At 35.8% G+C, this 18,610-nt stretch overlaps 1 protein-coding gene across 1 annotated transcript in view; it reads left to right on the top strand.

Annotated features, from left to right (window-relative positions):
- LOC131435219 (peptidylglycine alpha-hydroxylating monooxygenase) overlaps positions 1-14,278 on the top strand; it is a 44,280-nt gene extending 30,002 nt beyond the window's left edge. The window contains exons 2-7 of the mRNA XM_058602882.1: positions 3,586-3,643; positions 3,754-3,841; positions 3,923-4,134; positions 12,146-12,197; positions 12,260-12,598; positions 12,668-14,278. Coding sequence (XP_058458865.1) covers positions 3,586-3,643; positions 3,754-3,841; positions 3,923-4,134; positions 12,146-12,197; positions 12,260-12,598; positions 12,668-12,836 — 918 coding nt within the window. The 3' untranslated portion in view covers positions 12,837-14,278. The remainder of the gene's footprint in view (positions 1-3,585; positions 3,644-3,753; positions 3,842-3,922; positions 4,135-12,145; positions 12,198-12,259; positions 12,599-12,667) is intronic.
- Positions 14,279-18,610: the final 4,332 nt, after the last annotated feature.

The raw sequence follows: 18,610 nt of genomic DNA, 5'->3' as shown, positions 1-18,610 counted from the left end.
GGCTTTTCTGATTTCCGGTTTTCGATTAACGACCGGATATTATGACTATAGACTCAAAAATGGATACCAGTCACTTTTCTCGAACCGACTTCGATTGTACCGGTTCCTGGATTCCGATTTCGGAAGTACCTACAAGTCTGTAGGTTATACTTAGTTAATAGATAAACCTTTTTGTTTTTCAAGAATCGAACAAAATTATTCTGAGAAAATCCACACAATCATATATGAGAATATGAGAGATATGAGAAAGGCATCATTACAGCACTAGGTGGATTAAAACAGGTTTTTTTTATGAATCCGTTAGAAATATTTATGAAAACAGTTGAGCTGAGTTACGTGAGAAAAGCATTATCACAAGACTAGGCGAATTAAAACAGGTTTTTTATTGTTAAAAATACAACCTGTACTTATTTTCTTACACTGAAAAAATAACACTAAATCGTGCAAGTTTCTCTAGTAGAATTACTTTTGTCTAGTTTCTTTTTATATGGTCAGTGCAGAGATGCCAGATATTTTCATAGAAAATCTGTATTGCTATGTTTAAAAAATCTGTATTAATGGTATGTTCAATCAGTCATTGCTGCGCTCACAAGAATATTCAACGACAAAATTTCATAGTTTTTTTTAATTTTTTTACTCACAACAATTGAATTGTAATTCCATATATTTATCTAGTTTGAAATTGTTGACTTCATAATTTGACATTGAGTTTCAACGCTCAATATGCAACGTCAAGTCGGGTCATACAACTCTCAGTTTGACAGTAGAATTTCATGATGTCATTACTTCCTTGAATATCAGTTCAAATTGGTTTCAAACAGTGTTGGTGATTGCCGAAAATTTGACAGAAGCTGCTCGATATTTTTCTATATTGTATACAACATTTTCAATCCCATAGAAGATGCTACAAGAACTCGTGTCTCTCAATGCATGAACCGTGAGAGAATTTTTCTACATTTCTTTGCTCCACTTCATACTTTGAGTATTTCACGGCCCTTAAAAAAATTATAGTCTGACAATTATCGTTGTTGGCTGGGATTTACCAAGAGAGAATCGCAAGTTGACAATTATCGCAAAAAATCGAATCGATTATTCGACTAGATGATTCTCATACTATGTTGCAATATTTAAAAACCTTTGTGTGGAGCATTCACAGGCATTTTCATAGACACAAATTATACAAAGGTTATAAGCACATAGTTAGAATAAGCGGCAATAGTAAAATCGATAGTCCCACGACAAAAGAGCCTAAACCGCAAATTAGAGTCTCTTTTTGTTTACTTTCTTTTTTGATCATTACGGAGCCATTATTGCAAATTCTCTAAAGTTTCCAATATAAATTGAAAGCTTGTAGTTTTACCTTGAAAGTTTTGCGAAGAGTAAAGCGTCAAATATAAAATCAGTTCGGTAAATCGTGAAAGAAAATGTGTCATTTGCAGTTAGGCCCTTTTGTCGTGGGACGGTCGAAATGATTCTATCGCAATTATCCTCTGCCAATGTAGAATCTGATCGGGAGACTAGAATAAGCGACCATTTGTTGCTTCAAAGAGAATTCCCACAGCAGCGAGCTAACCTTTGATTCTCAGGCAGGCCATCGAGAGAAATTCGCTCTCGCACTTGTGTCTATTCTATGTTAAATGAACCATGTCGGATTTTTGTTGCTGCGATGATATTCGTCTCTCTTCGATGGCAATGATTGAATCGTGTGAAGAGTTGCTAGTGAGCGTTCTTTGATAAGATAAAAGCCATCCATGGTTTAAAATTATAATACAAATGGATTTCACAACTGATTTCCATAATAATTTGTGATTTGTCCCTTGATTGAAAGACTTTTATCTCATCACTGAAATCAAATACTAAAACATAGCTCAAACAGAAAAGTTGAATTTTTTCGTTCTTACTTTTTGTGAGATCTGTATAAATCTGTATTAAATTGAGGAAATCTGTATAAAATCTGTACTCTGTATTAAATCTGTATGAGCATGTAAAAATCTGTATAATACAGATAAATCTGTATAAATGGCATCTCTGGGTCAGTCAATAAAATATCTCAAATAAAAAGTAATTTTTAGTGCAAATAGATAAACAAATTTACCTATTCGATAAAAAATAATCATTGAATTTAGATTCGATTTATTTCCTCACTTTTCTAAGAAACTGTTTTTCGATTTCTTAAAAATTGGCGAAGCGCTACTCTGCAAGTGAGTGTCTCTGATCGATGCAAAAAGGTGATAGTTGAACGGGGCTCGGTCTGAAGAGTATGGTGGGTGCCGTAATTTTTCCCAATCAAGTTCCATTTCTTCGTGTTCGTTCATTGAATTTGACACGTTTGAGTAAATTCAACGATACAAGTATCGTTTCAGTATCAAGTAGGTTGTAGAATTCACCGAAGAAGTGTGGCTACTCAGTCCCACACCCTGTCGCGTTATTGAACCTGAACAGGTATTCTACGCGAGAGACACTGGCGAAAAAGAACCCTGGGAACTGGGAAAGCTTTCTCCTCACTCATCATCAACCGAAACAGACGACGTATTCGTTCCGACGGAGATTCATTATTCATCGAATTCCTACGGAAGTCAACAACCCGATTCTCCCACGCTTGACGGGTTTAACCGTAGCTGATTTAACTTTGCCCTTTTGAAGTTCAGTTTCATTTTTTTCTAGTTTCCTTTCCTCTTGTGTGTTGAGAAAACTACGGCAGATTCGATAGAAGAAAGTGTCCTTCACATTAATAAAAATTCTGCTTTTTTCCTTGAAATTCACGTACTCAACAATGCAGGAAAGGAAAATTCTACAGAAAGGTTACACGATGTTTACGTAAACAGAATTGTGTAGTATGAAAGTGATTCCATTGCCGTCGGAGAAGATGTCATGTAATTTGATATTGTATTCATTAGTCATCAGCAAAGTCGAAGCTGATGTCTAAAAATAAAACGGATTTGTTTCTGTTTGTCATCAAAACCTCTGTCTGCTTGTGTTGATCCGATCCGGCTCTGTCCGACCTGCTTCTGGTGTGTTTGAATATGGTAATTAATTTATGGAAAAAACTTTCCCAGTCGGCAAAACTTTGTCCAGCTGGCAACTTAACGAATCAGAAAAACCATCCTTTCCTTTGAAACTGTTCAGAATTCTGTGCGGTTTGAAAAGAAAATGAGTTTACTGTTTATCATGATGTCGGTATTGAATCCTATCAGTATCCTGCTCGTAACAAGTTGCCCGTTCACCCACGCATCGCTTTCGAAGTTTACTGAAACTTGCCAGTTTCTACAGTCAATGACAGCGAAATTCCTGGCATATTTTGTTCGTGTTGTAACATAACAAAAAAAATCGGGGATTTGCTAGCAGCTCATACTCGTAACAATGGCAGCTTTTTGCCTTCATCGTTGCTGCTTCCAGACCATTTTCCGTTACCGCATCAAAACCGGATCAGTGTGGGGGGTGGGGTGTGGGAATCGATTTGGAAAAGTGTGCTATTTATGGCATCTCATCTGGGTGCCAGGATCATCAAATCAGCTCCGGTGAATCAATGCGACTTACCTGAAAATTGATAATTTCATTTTTCTATTACTCTCTCGCTTTTTGCAGCCCGAGCTTTACCTTTGCACACCCGTCAAGGTTGACTACAGCAAAAATTACTACATAGGTAAGTGTCCCCAGCATTGCGATCTACGTACTAACCTCGCACTGTCCGTACATCAAAGCACTTCGGTGATCCGATAGAAATTAATTTTATTCCATCCGTTCCTATTACAGTGGGCTTCGAGCCAAACGCAACGATGGCTACGGCACATCACATGCTGCTGTACGGCTGCGGAGAACCGGGTTCGGAATCCGCCGTTTGGTAAGTTGCACTGCTTTGCATCACCAACACTCACAATATCAAAAATAAAACGAACAAAAAATTTGATGTTTTTTTTTAAAGGAACTGTGGCGAAATGGCCAAAAGCGACGACGAGAAGGAGGAATCGGGAAGCCCGTGCGCCTCCGGGTCCCCCTCCCAGATCATCTATGCTTGGGCCCGTGACGCACCGAAGCTCGAGCTGCCGGACGGCGTGGGCTTCAAGGTTGGCAAGGATTCCCCCATCAAGTACATCGTGCTGCAGGTTCACTACGCTCACATCGACAAGTTCAAAGGTACGTACTCGTAGCGAAAGCGGATTCGGTGGTTTTGGAGTTGACTCCTCGCTGCTCGGTGCGTGGTCTTTGATGAATTGTTTTGCTGTGTGCGATTATTTTGACTTGCCTCGGGAGAAAAAAAGACACGCGGTCGCCCCGCAGAATGTTTATTATTGCTCGTGGGGGAAGAGATTATTGTTGATAGTCACTTGAATTCGGTGGGCGCCTTGGTAAATTTTATCATCATATAGTGGGTGATGTTTTCTTTTTCAGTATTTTTCTGTATTTAACTCAAAAGGACGCCACTTAACATCGGTTGTGCATGTGGAAAAGACAGAAGAAACGAGGAAGGCGTGGTGTTTCTACCTTGGAGCCGCTGATATGTTTTTTTTTTCGATGCATTTTTATGTCATCCGATTCGTCTATCTTCACATTTCAGTCCGATGTATGTTTCCATCATCGTCTCAAAGCTATACATGTCCGACCAGGCAAGTACCTAGAGGGGGGGAGATCCGAGGTAAAAACTCGACTCAGGCTCGCCCCTCCCGAAACCAAAAATGGAACAAAAAAAAAGTTTTCATTAAGGTAAAAACTCCACTCAGGTCAGGCAGATAGTATGAGCAGCTGGGTAGTTGTACATACTCGGTATCTTAAAGAAGTTTTCCAATTTACTGCGAAAAATGTGATCGCGTTATGAAATTCATAAATGTTGTTTCGTCAGTGTAAGATTGAATCCCGCAATTAGATTTTTTATCGTGACGTCAAAAATGAACAAGCATTTATCCTTGACAGTTCAGCGGTATTGTTTACAAGCAAGTTTAAACAAAAATCGATAAATACATCTCAAACAATCATCTTTACACTTTGCAAATAGTCACTTTTATTTATTAATGGGTGTATCGAAAATAAGCTATTCACAATTTTTTCTTTCAAATTATGAAAAAAAAAAAGATATTTTATTAGAACTGAAAATTTATTCTTTATTGTACGAGGTTAAACTTGAGCATAATAAAAACCGGATGAAATTTAAGTTATTCACGAATTTTCGAACTTTTGATCGAACGCACTTCATCAAGTTCCGGACAAGTGTTGCATCGCATTTTTTGGATGCTTGAGCCCAATTTTTTTTTGAACTCCTGCATGTTCCCAGCTGTCTTACCAGTGTTCTTGAAGACCATCTTCACGATTACCTAGTAACGTTCGATGGGTCGAGGCTGAGGGCAATTTGGTGGATTGATATATTTCTCAACGAAACTCATACCCTTTTCTTCAAGCCAATTGCGAGTCGTTTTAGCATAGTGAGCCGAAGCTAAATCCGGCCAAAAAAGTGGAGGTGTACTATGCTTCTTATAGAACCCATCCGTGGTGATAAGAAATGATTATAATAGTTTGTTGCTTTCACTATCCAACATTTTCAATTGGTCTTTGCGTTCTGGAATTTTTCCTGAAACATGGAGAAAATCTTATGTGAACAAGGGTTTACTAGTATCAAAGACATCATATTAACAAGATATCCAGCTCTTACATTTCCCGAACAAATCATTGGCAACATCCTTTTTTGCTAGCATGTCGCCCTCAGGTGAGTCCGCATCGAATCTCATACATAGAAGTAGGGGAGAGAAATGTCAAATTCGTGCGCGCCAAAATAGCAGGGCTACGCACCCATACAATTGACATGATATGTTGAATGTGATGCCGTGCGATGGCGTTGTTGAACTGAAGATTGATTTCGCTCCAAGCTGACAGGGTCTGCTAGTATCCAACTACCATAGAATTATTGCTTCGTGCACTGTATCGAAGCTGTTTGAAATTATAATTCTAGATTTTATAAATATGGTGAGAGTTTATTCCCGTTTAATGATATCTACCAGCAACTGGTTTATAATCAAAAGGACCTTATTTTTACTGGACTACCTGTGATGACCTCGCAGTTTCACAACCAGTGCGATAAAATTTCATTTGCAATAGAATAATCTAAACTGTCAGTCAGTGGTGGCAAAGCATCGATTCCGAACACGCAAAACGTGTTCGTTCCGAACCAAAAAGCGATCCACCATCGCGAGTATAAATTTGCCGATACCATCGTTCGAGCAAGCATCGCCGATCCAAGAAGCGATGCTGATGGTGAAAGAACCGATGCTTAAAGTTTGTGAGCCTATCGTTACTAATATGTTCATTAAAATCCGATTCGAGTACTATCGGCTGTTGCTTCGGATGAACCTAACTTTGTCAGCTACGGCAGGTCGTTAGAGTGTTTGGATAGTTTAGCAGAGTATGGTTATTTTGAACATTTCCAGCAAGATGGCTCAATATAGAAAATTGAAAATATTTTGACTTTTCGAAATTCTATGTTTAACTAATTGGTGAATCAATAGTAAACAAAATTTTTTTTTGACATTTTGGGTGGGCGTAGGGTGATTATATATGGAAAGTTGTGTAATTTTGGACTACTGCTAAGTCGGTGATCCATTGATTGATGAATCAATAAAAGTTTGAATTAAATAATTTTGCATACTTTATGTGAATGTTTATGTAAACTGATACTCTATTGATTAGTTAATCAATAGCATTTTGATTAGGATAATTTTGGGCATTTTTAACTAGCGTAGGGTGCCTGTATATGGTAAAAATAATTTTTTGACTAATCTCATTTCTATGCTCTATTAATTGATCAATCAATAGCATTTCGATTAGGATAATTTTTTACATTTTTAGCGATCATAGGGTCTCGCAATATGAAAATTTGTAAATATTTTGTCTCTTTCTGATTTTTTATATTCCATTTGATAGTGATAGTTTTGACATTTTCGACGACCGTAGGGTGGTGCTATTTGAAAACTTTTAAAATTTTGGACTAATTTATTAATTAATTTATTTATTTATTCAATGTCGAGTCAATGTTCTATTAATTGGTGAATCAATAGCAGTTCCAATAGGACATTTTCAGCGAGCGTAGTGTAGTCCTATTTGACAAATGTTAGTATTTGAATTTGCAGATCCGATGTTTTATTACATTAAATTTGAATATGATAATTTTGGACATTTTCAGTGGGCGTAGATTGGCTTTATATAAAAATATGGGAATATTTTACCTTTTGCTAATTCAATGTTTAATTGATAGCAATTGGAATATTAGAATTTTAAGCATTTTTTTCGATGATAACGCAGCTTTATATGAGAAATTGTTAATTGTTTTGGCAAATTGGATGCTGTATTGTTTAATATATGAATAGTAGTGGTGGTGAACCATACTATTTAAACATGCAAATCTTCGAAATCTTTGCTTATCAACTGAAATAGAATTTTAGTTTTGATGCTGTAGGTAGGCATGTCATCAAACCATAAATAATAAAACTTCGCATCGAATGGAGCTCAATTGACCTTCCCCGATGGTCTGTCAACTGAATGGTTTGGAATATATTGCTTTGCTGAACAGCAAGCGAACTTTACCGTATACCGAATGATCAGCTTTTGCATATTTTAGCTAGGAAAATATTTTTGAACAAATATGGTCAAAGCATTGGTGTTTGGTGTTTTTTACCACTATTGGTATGTAATTGGAAATAGTGTAAAAATTACTATTTTTTATATTAAGCCATCCAGCACTCGCTGAGAATATCCAAAATTAACTAACTTTAATTGAAATTAATGCACTAAAGAATATTTTATCGAACATGAAAAAGTCAAAATGTTCATATTGAACCACCGCTCGCTAAAAACGTCAAAAATCATCCAATTCTACCTGCTCATCAATGATGGTTCGCTCATCAATTGAACATTAAAACAACATAAATCAAAATATTTTCAAATTTTTATACTAAACCCCCCTACGATCGCTGAAAATGTTCCACATTATCTTATTTGAACTGCTATTGATTCACCAATCAATAGAGCATGGAATTGACATTAGTCAAAATATTTTCCATATACAGGTACCTTACGCTCGTTGAAAATGCCTGAAATAACTCAATTTTATTTGCTATTGACTCACCAATTTATTAAACATCGAATTTGAAAAAGTAAAAATAAAACCCTTATTTCTATTGAGCCACTCTACGTTTACTGAAAATGTTCAAATTATAGTCAAAAAGTTTACAAATTTTGCATATTCAGCCACCATACACTCGCTTAAAATGTTCCAAATTATTCAATGTTTATTGTTATTGATTCTATAACCAAAAACCATAAAATTTGCAAAAGATCAAAAACTTACTATTTTTCATATCGAGCAACCCTACGCACACTGATAATGTCCAAAAATATGCCATTTCAATTGCTTTTGATCGTTTTATCAATCGAGCAAAAGAATTCTTTTTGTGCTTATCACGTGTGCATTTCAAAACCAGATGGCTTCGCCGAACACCGAGCACAGAACACCTTCGCATTAAACGATGGAATAGTTTTCGAACCTATCGCATGCTTACGCTCGGTGAACAGATTTGAGTAAATTTGCAGAAGCATCGGCTCTAGTGAAGCTCTCAGAAGGCATCGTCAATTGAATAATCGTACTTAGTTATTTGAAGTTTTGCTTGTTCAATTTCAAGTACACGCAAAAGCCAGCGATCGCAAAACAACTAAAAAGTTAGTTGTTTTTCTGAATTTAATTGGGTAAAATTTGGTACAATTAATTGATTGTTGTTTTAACTAAACTGTCATGTTTGATTTATCGTGCTGGCAGTTTAGCAATGACACCCAGTAAAGACACGCAACACAAACGAGTAATGAAACGTTACAGTTGAGCGATGACATACACCTTAAACGGAAAATGAAATGTTTCAATTAGGTGTCACTCGTGCAACTGAGCACAATCCCAGAAAAGTTACCTGTATGCATGAAAGCAAAAAAAATGTCTCAGTTGTTTTAAGCAATTAATCATTTTTATATATTATATTATTTTACTACTAGTCTCTTCAGAGGGCTGGTAATCGTTCACCGCGTGAACAACGAAATGTAGCCTAAGTAGCTTTATCACTAAACTCACAGATAATATTGGAATGTAACAAAAGATTATAATTCACAAGAGGAAATTCATCAGAAAAATGTTCACAGGGCATTAAGAAATTTTTCCTTCACTTGAAGAATGACTCGCTGGAAGATACTACCACTTTAATTTAGCACACGGAGAGACCGATATCAGCATTTTGGCGAAAAAATTAGTTGATTTTCTGATTTTAGTTAGTTATTTTTTGAGACAACTAAAAAAATCTTACTTTTGCTAATTTAGATTTTTAATTCTAATTTCCTTGATAATAATAAAATATTTATTGAAATGGCTATTTTTTTAGTTGAATTCACCAATTGTCATTTCTTAGTTAAGGCACACTTCATATCCATTCAACTAATTTTTTAGTTGAATTAGAGAAATAAAACGTTGTTTTCAACCAACATAAATGGTTGAATTGGTTTCTGCAATTTGCAGCTATATGGCGCTCTGTCGCCGAAATAACGCACCGTAATGACTACTAGCCACTAGATGGCACACTACTACCGAAAAAAATTTCAGTCGCGGTTGTCTTTTCTATATTGGCAGGTATGAATACGATGTTGTATTGGAGAAAAAGACATAAGCGAAACATAAACTTCTTTTTGAACATTTTTCTTCTAAATCGCTGTTTTCTTCATTCGACTTCGCGAAATCGACTCTCTCACTGAAAACTTTGAGCACTCGGAAAATAAAAACCGAATACAAGTAGTACACCGGACGGCGTGGCCCGGAAGGTTGGAAGATACAAAAAAACATCATTTGACATGTACAATTAGAGTGCAACATTCGAAACTCAATTCACTGTTCCGCCTAAAAACATTATTACGCACAATCGCTTCAAATGCGCACAAATTCTGAATAAATACACTTTCCACTAACAGTTTACGTCATTTCTACATACCGGTTTAGAAATTTATATATGGATATATCGTAACACATGCGTAAAACATCTAAACAATTTGCAAGCAGTTTCAACAAGACTGTCCCTTTTAGCTTTTTATTGGATTATTTTGTTTTGACACTTCTCATGAATTTTGTGGCTAATAAACTGGTGATAGATAAATAGAAACAAATTTTCTGATTTTAAAAACAAAATTAGTTGTCAATGAGAATTTCTTGTTGGATTGAGATATTGCTGGTTTGTGTCCAAAATATTCGCCAACAAAACACATTCACTAAAAATAAGAGTTTTTTTCAGCAAATAAATTCTCAATTTTAACTAATTTTATAGTTATTTTGGAAATTTTGTTGTTAAAATCAACTAATTCAAAAACAGTAATACGAATTAGGCGCAGAGCTAATTTCGGTCGTTCCGTGCAGCAATTTTTTAGCTATAAGCGTTTATAATTACAGTGATATGAGCTGTCCGAAAATACATTACGAAATTAAAACATTCACACAATACGTAATATTTATTCAGTACATGGAAAACTTGTTTTACAATTAACTCTTATGTTCTTCTGCATACTTTCACTCACATGAAACGGCCACTACATAATTGACACAAATGACTTGCATTTGCCATTGAAAATTTTCAATATGATACGTTTCTGGTAAAATGAAAAAGTTTTTTGTTCTGCGTTTTGCTGTCTTCGTTCTTCGCCAAGTGACAGCATTTGAATACAACAATTTTGTTTACATGGAATGGTTATAACAAAATCGACAGTCATGTTGGTTAAATCAACAACATTATAGTTGAAACAACCAGGGCTTGAATCAACAATTTCAATATTTTAACTTTTTGCGATATTCTCATAACCAGATACCAGAGACTTGGGTGATTCGCATTGTTCAGATGCCTAAGCCCAACTCCTCTGGTAGAAGGTAAAAGTTAAGTTACTAGAAGATTTCTGCTTGCTTAAATGACCCTCTGTCACGTCTCACTTTTCCGTTCTATATTTTCACATCCTTGCTCTCCCTTGAGTACTATCATTCTATAATTTTCATTGTCTGTTTCTACAAAAAAAATGGTCTCTGGTTATGAGAATATCGCAACAAGAAAAAAGAAATATTGACTACTAAACTTAGTCGTTAAAAAAGAAAAAGAGTCAATATTTTAATTTTGTGATCTGTGGGTTCTCCGTGTAGTTTAGCTGTTTCATTATCTTCGCCGTTGGTAGTGAGGAAGTTCGGATGAATTGGCATAAACATCAACTCGAAATGATAAATTCTCTCCGACCAGAATTAAAAATTAGGGATGGCGGTTTACATTTGAGTTCGAGCACCAACAAGTTTAAATCGATAATTTTCAACTATTTGAAATGTAATTAGTTATGTTCCAAACTATTAAAAATGAAGACTGAAGGAAGAAACAATTAATTTATGTTTATTCTCTAATTGATATGTCAGCTATCATGACTGGTTTGCCTTTCATCTATTATCTTGAACAAATTCGAATGTTTACATGAACCTCATTTGACGGCTGCTCTCATACTATTGAAAGAGATCAACTGACGGTGATGCTTAAACGAAGCTTTGATTGATCGGCTGGGTGTTAGACTGTGAAGTTTACTGCAGTAGAGTGATAGTCTGTGTGTCCCACAATCGGTTTCAACTGAATTGAGGGAAGTTTTATCGGCACTGGTCACAACACCGATCCACCATAGTACAGATGAATTTTTTTTCAATTGTTTTTGGCCTCTTTTGAACAAGTGATGGGGAGCCTCTGCCATGCTTTGTCATGTCTTTCTGTTTCTAACTTTTCGAAAAGTGTTGAATTTTGGCAAATTTTGTAACAGTTAAAGTCAAAGTAAAATATTTGACGTGATTTTTTCAAAGTGGTATACTGTTTACAATATTTTAAGTTGCCCGAATCAACGACGTCTTCAATGCTTACATGTTCAATAGTGTAGCAATTTACACCGCTGTCTAGTGATTTTTAAATCTAGTGACCCGTCCTCGCCAATCAAATGCTTTCATTCATTTTGAAATTTCATCGCTTACTGTTTGGAATGGTTGGCTGTAGTACTGTGGGATAATTAATAATAATTTGTTAAAATCCAGAAAATAATTGATAATACAAATATATTTTTTTTATTTTAACAGATGGCACAACGTCGGATGATTCCGGTATATTCTTACACTATACTTTAAAACCGTAAGTGATTTCTGCAAGTGCAAACCCTTCTCAGTTAGTATAACTTCTTTAATCTCCCGTAGGATGCACAAACAGGCCGGTGTGCTACTTCTCGGCACCGGTGGTTACATTCCACCGATGAAGGTTGAACACATGGAAACGGTTTGCGACATTCGCGAGAACAAAACCATTTATCCCTTCGCATACCGAACGCATACGCATAGTCTTGGTAAGGTGGTTTCAGGCTATCGGGTGCGCGTGGATGACAACGGTGATGACCACTGGACGCTGTTGGGAAAACGTGATCCACTGACACCGCAAATGTTCTACCCTGTGGAGAACTACGAACCGATTCGTTACAAGGATCGTATGGCCGCCCGGTGTACGATGGAAAGCAATAAAAATGTAGTTACTAACATTGGGTAAATTTCATGCTTTAATAAATTCCAAACTAAGATCCTCACGTCAGATGATCTTTTTTTTCTCGACAGTGCCACCAACAATGATGAAATGTGCAACTTCTATCTGATGTACTACGTGGAACAGGATGAACCACTGCAGATGAAATACTGCTTCAGTAACGGTCCCCCGTACTTCTACTGGCGCAACAAAGAGGCCGAGCTCAACAATATTCCCGACTACGACGCAAGTCATCTGTAGAACGGATGGAAAATAGATCCCAACCCGAAACTTCTATCCACACTGATAGCAACTGACACACAAAGCATCACAATACAACCGATACCTGCAGGGAAGCAGCTCTAAACTGTGGTAGTTTTCTTATCACTCGAATCAATTGCAGTCAAATTTTAGTCTTGTTCTAACAAACCAAATCAATCTTTCAAACCATATCAACTAAAAAGTTTTAGGAAAGAGTAACAGAAAACTCGAATAATAGTTCTACGAATGGGTCGGAGAAATTTTAATTACACACAAAACAAACTTTTCTAGCATTTATTCTAGTCAACAAACATCCTTCCTGGCAAAGAAAAACTTACGGAAAATAAATAAATTATTGCCGATGTTAACGATTTCATCTGAATCATTTTAATTTTTGACTGAAAGCTCAATGCGAACAAGATTAGAAGAAGCAACAAGTGTAACCGATGGTACAAGTATAGGCAAGATGTTTCGGTCCAAACGAACAGTAAATTTGTTAATGGAGTCATCGGATTGGTATACGGCTGGAATGACCCTTAGAGAGTGTTGTATTTTGTAGTATATTTATAATTGATTAAGTTTGCGGTTCATTTTACCTACTAAACGAACGGGTGCTGTGAAACAGATTACATTGTCAGGAATTGTTGAGTACTTAACATACTATTTCTGTTGGCTTTGAAACTATAATGACTCCTCTTTGTAGATATCTCATACAGATTTAAGGATGACAGGTTCAATTATACAACTTTGATTTTATTTAGAGAAAATCATCCTCTTGATGTGCAAAAAAAACCTACAACCACGAAAAAAAAAACAAATTATATCATGAAATAATCAAATTGTCAGTCAAATGAAAACCCCTTGAAGAGAACTTTAAAAGATATTCCGCCATAATCTGCACAGCGAAGGAAGACACGAAGACGGAACAGAAAATATCGACAGACATCACTGATCATCACAGGAGTTCATGTAAAGAAAAATCAAATACAGAACTTTATTTCCGTACAGCAGTTTGACATAATGGATGAAGAATCATCACAAAATCATATGATAGAGAGTACACCTAATGTAGTAAAATATCTTCTAGTGGGAAAAAGATCCTGTGAGGGTTTCCCAGGAAGTTTAAAATAATACTAAAAACTGCAGCAGAAGTCCCTTGTTCCTCTATATAAAATGTATGTAAAACAAAATGATTGTCGTGCATAGCAAATGGCATTATCGTATAAACATTGAAGTGGTAGTAATATGCTAGCTAATGAATGAGAGTAGTTACTGAGAAACTGAAAGCAAAGAGACCAAGGCAGTTACTTCGAAGCTGGTCACAAGCTATGACCGTAAGAATCAGATAAATGTAATTGAGAGTATATACATATATATTATACTATATACTGAAACCTATGAATACCACATATTAGAGCACAATAAATCCACTAGTATTCATATTCATAAATATAAGTCAGTAATTATTGAACCTGAGAACGAATCCCACATCGTACGTCTTTCACGGAAGGATGGAACTTTTATAGCAAAACATTCACCTACAATTTATTGTTGAGTTAGCCCGAAATGTGTGCAGTTTTACTCCTTTCAAAGAATTGAATTTCCTTAATACCGGCCATTGTTTTCTTCAGGACAAACTACTTGACAAAGAAAAGATAAGGACAATTGTTCTTTTGCTTCAACGAAAATGAATTATGAACAGTTTTTGCTTCCTTTACGTTTCGTCTTTGACTGAATTTGACTACCCGCAGATGCACTTTGTGACAGTCCAAACGAGTAAAAATGCCAAATGGATTAAACCAAATTTCACCGATTTTACTAATAATTCTCACTAACTCAAAACTTTCCATAAAATGGTCGATAGCGACATCGGTTACAACCAAAGACCGCAGCAGTTAGCTTTCACATCTCATCCAAGTCAGTCGATAAAACAAAACCGCTTACGTTGGAGACAGAAGAAACCAAGTACAGGGTCCGGCACTCGAAGTGTAACCAATTAAAAAGGCCATAAATTCAGTTTGGAAAATTACTTTTACTTAATTCAAAGTACAAAATGTGTAAAAATAATACAAAATTCAGAATCAATTCACTTTTGCTCGATATGACCACCTTTTGCCTTAACTTGATGACTTGAGAGAGCGAAGGAGTTGTAATTGGTTGGTAGTAGTAATTTTCCAAACTGAATTTATGGCCTTTTTAATTGGTTACACTTCGAGTGCCGGACCCTGTACAGTATTGTTTAGTGAACAATAGAACGACCTCGAAATGAGTAAACCAAACGAACAACAGCTACCGCCGACACGAAAGAATACAATTATTGTTGACTTCAAGCCGTGCAAAATTCGACCTTCGATACGAGAACTTGAAGGTTTGCTTAAGGAGCAAATGCATCTTGACATTAAACGTGTTCATTTACTTCAATGCAATAAAACCAATAATGTTGTTTATATCCAGTTCTACAAAGAGTTGGATGCAATTCAATTCGCTAAAGACAATAACAATGTGCACTATGTGGAGCACGAGAACATTGAATACAACATTCCAGTATATATGGAAGATAGTGCTATAGAAGTGCGTGTGCATGCTCTTCCCCCAAGCGTCATCGATCCTTATATTCGCAAAACTATGTCCCAATACGGAGAGATTCTCTCTATAGAAAAAGAAAAAAGGAAGAACTTTTACCCGGTATTCTGAACGCATGCACTTGAAGAGGCCTATACCTTCTTATGTGACATTCGGTCAGGATACAAGAATACTGTGCAAATCACTTGTTACCTATGACAATCAGATGGCCACATGTCAATATTGCCAAAAAGCTGTTCACTACGGTAAGCCCTGTGATAAACTGGACAAGGAGACAACCACACCAAAGGATAACGGTGCTTCCTTCACACCAACCCCAAGCAACCCCAGTACACCTGTGACAGTCACAAACAACAGTGAAACATCCCCTTCAACGAAACCATCCAACAAACAATGTACAACAAGACGCATCTACAGCAACAAAATCAACAACAATACCACCGATGCGGCAATGGATGCCGAGACGAACCGCGAACAAACTGCCCCTCAATCCTCGCAGGAGGGAAATGGAAGCTCCTCTCCCCCTAAAAAAAGGGTGACAACGAGATCCAATACAAACAAAATTATCTAAAAACTCAGCTCAATCGGCCACGTAAAGCTTGTACGTAAATAGGCCTGAATAAAATATCTTTTAAATGAAAACAAAGACCGCAGTACTGAGTGAAGAAAAAAAAACGTTAATCCGACACTGGTTTATTTCCTAGAGACCACTGGAACAACTACATTTCACGAATATCACTGGAAAGAAATTGTATTAGTGAAAATCGAAAGAGATACGGATAGGCCTTGGTAAACCATACAATCGTAACAGTAAGTAAAATGCACCAAACGACTGATAATCAAAAATGATGTTAGTCCGATCGAACATTGTTTGATTAGAGATGGACAATTCGCTCCTGAGCTGTTCCAATCAATCGAATCATAAAAGTGAGCTGACAGCTCACAGCTCTTTTTAAAAGAACCGCAGGTCACAAGCTCACTCATTTGCTCCCCAGTTCGCCGCATTGTGAAGAGGGGAATGAGCTACCAGCTGAACGAATCTTTGGCTCTTGAAAAGGGAGTTCTAAACGAAAAAAAAAATGTTTGCATCAAGTTTCGTTATTTCTAACATACATGCATCTATCCTTCTTTAACGGATTAAATGAGACATTATCAATAAGAAATCTTACTTCTCACGGCGCAAGAAAAACGGGTCACAAAATTAACCATCAGTTGAATCTAAATGAGCTGATGAGTTGATACATCGAATCGATTCATTTTGGTGAGCTGCTCGGTTCGGAGCTGTTTCGCACACCTCTATGTTTAATGCGTGCACGGTTATACCGAGGTCCACTTTGTACCTAGAAGAATTGTACCAATAGTCATCTTGTTTGTTCCATAGTTGCAATTTAATATTGAGAAAATTTATTTGATTTGTTTTGTCAATATATTATCAAAATTAAACTCAAGATATATTGTCTACGATTTCTCATGCATCATTTGTATAGGACCTCTCGATGAACTCGGTCCACCGTCAGTTTCAGTTCAATCATTATTTGAATATTTGAAGAAGTACAACAAGCGTCCCATCGCTACATGCGTCGTGACTATGACAACGTTTTGACGACTCAAAATGGGTTCCTTTGACCACCGGTTTTGTTCTAGGGGACAAAAAAAGTCACAGGGTGGCAGATCGGGTCGACCCGGGTTAGCGGTTCAATGCATACACTGAAAGAAAACACCAGCCGCATTTTGGATGAAACTTCATTGAAAACGATATATAACTGAGGATTCCGAGTATTGAATGATAAAACAATTTGCATGATCATATATTCAATATTCAGTGAGTTTCACTTCTTTTATGTGTGGTTTCCATCCTTATGTTATATAGCTGTCAGTTACTTTTGAAATGTTAGTGAACTGTGTGTTAATGGTCATGAATCAGACAGAATATATATTACCAATTGTCATTTTAATTCTTGAGAGGAATTTATTCCTAAAAATAAATTATGAACAGTTCGTATAATTTTATGTTTAACAATGAAGGAGTTTTAAACACATTTCGTCGGATTCTGTTCCACTATTTATATGAATGGCATAAAAATATGGAATTGTATTACAATTGTATGTATGTTTTCTTGAATCGAAATTAATGTGATCTTTGATATTTCCGTTACAAAAATCATTCCATACAAGCTTTTTTTCATTTTGCAGTTATCATACAGTCGAACACAGAAGAAATTTTTCGCTAAAGTTGAATGAACCTCTCGTAATGTTGAAGGAAAAATAAGATCGTTTCCTTAGCCTTTTGAAATATTTTTGTCCGTATTTTTCATGACAGCATCAGATGAGCTTGACGATTCAATAATTGTAAGTATGTCATCTATAATATATCTATCTATACCAAATATCGGATAACTAGTGCAAAAAACCCACTGACAGAATGTAAACAAAAGCGTTTATTTTTACTGGAGTTGTAAGTTCAAAGTTTTTTTTCGATACGTATTGTGGTGCTAATATGAAATTGATTTATTAGTATTTAAGAATGGTGCTCGATGGAAATATTGGTAAACCTTGTGTTAGAGTATTTTGGTGATTATTGAATTGAAGTGAGAGTCTGTAGAAGACTTAGAGTTCATGTAATTATAGGGTAATTTCAACTTTAGACAAACAATTATTGTGGGAAATTTTGTTTTTCTAAGATTGTATATTGCACCTTGATGTAATAAATTCAAAATCTTCTAGAATCCATATAACGGATAATAGATATTCTATATGTATTTATTAGTATCATTTTTGTTTTGTTTTAATGAATTTCATGTCAAAAAATTTTCCAACCACATAATGTTACACGTTCTTGGACGTTAATATTAGGTGCTTTTCGAAGTATTAGACCATTTCTATTATTGCCGGTGTAGTTCATACAGAAACAATTAAATGTAAACTTAATGTCAATGGAAAAGTTTCAATGATTCTGTTACAATGAATATTATTGTTTCTTGTTCTGTAGTTAAGTAACATATGTGAAAAAATAATAATTTTTTATTTTCATTACCATGGTAAGTGAAGGTAAGTTTGTTGAGATATTATTAACTATTCCACCAAAAGTCTTTCTGTTATTTCAGTGAGGGGCGAAATACGAAGAAATCTATTTGTCCATTATTGTACAGGGTAAATTTTGAAAAGGCGTAAAGTAATAGTAAAGTATGTCG

This window comes from Malaya genurostris, chromosome 3 (genome assembly GCF_030247185.1).
Source record: "Malaya genurostris strain Urasoe2022 chromosome 3, Malgen_1.1, whole genome shotgun sequence".
Taxonomy (NCBI): domain Eukaryota; kingdom Metazoa; phylum Arthropoda; class Insecta; order Diptera; family Culicidae; genus Malaya; species Malaya genurostris.
This window is presented reverse-complemented; position numbering and strand designations above follow the sequence as displayed.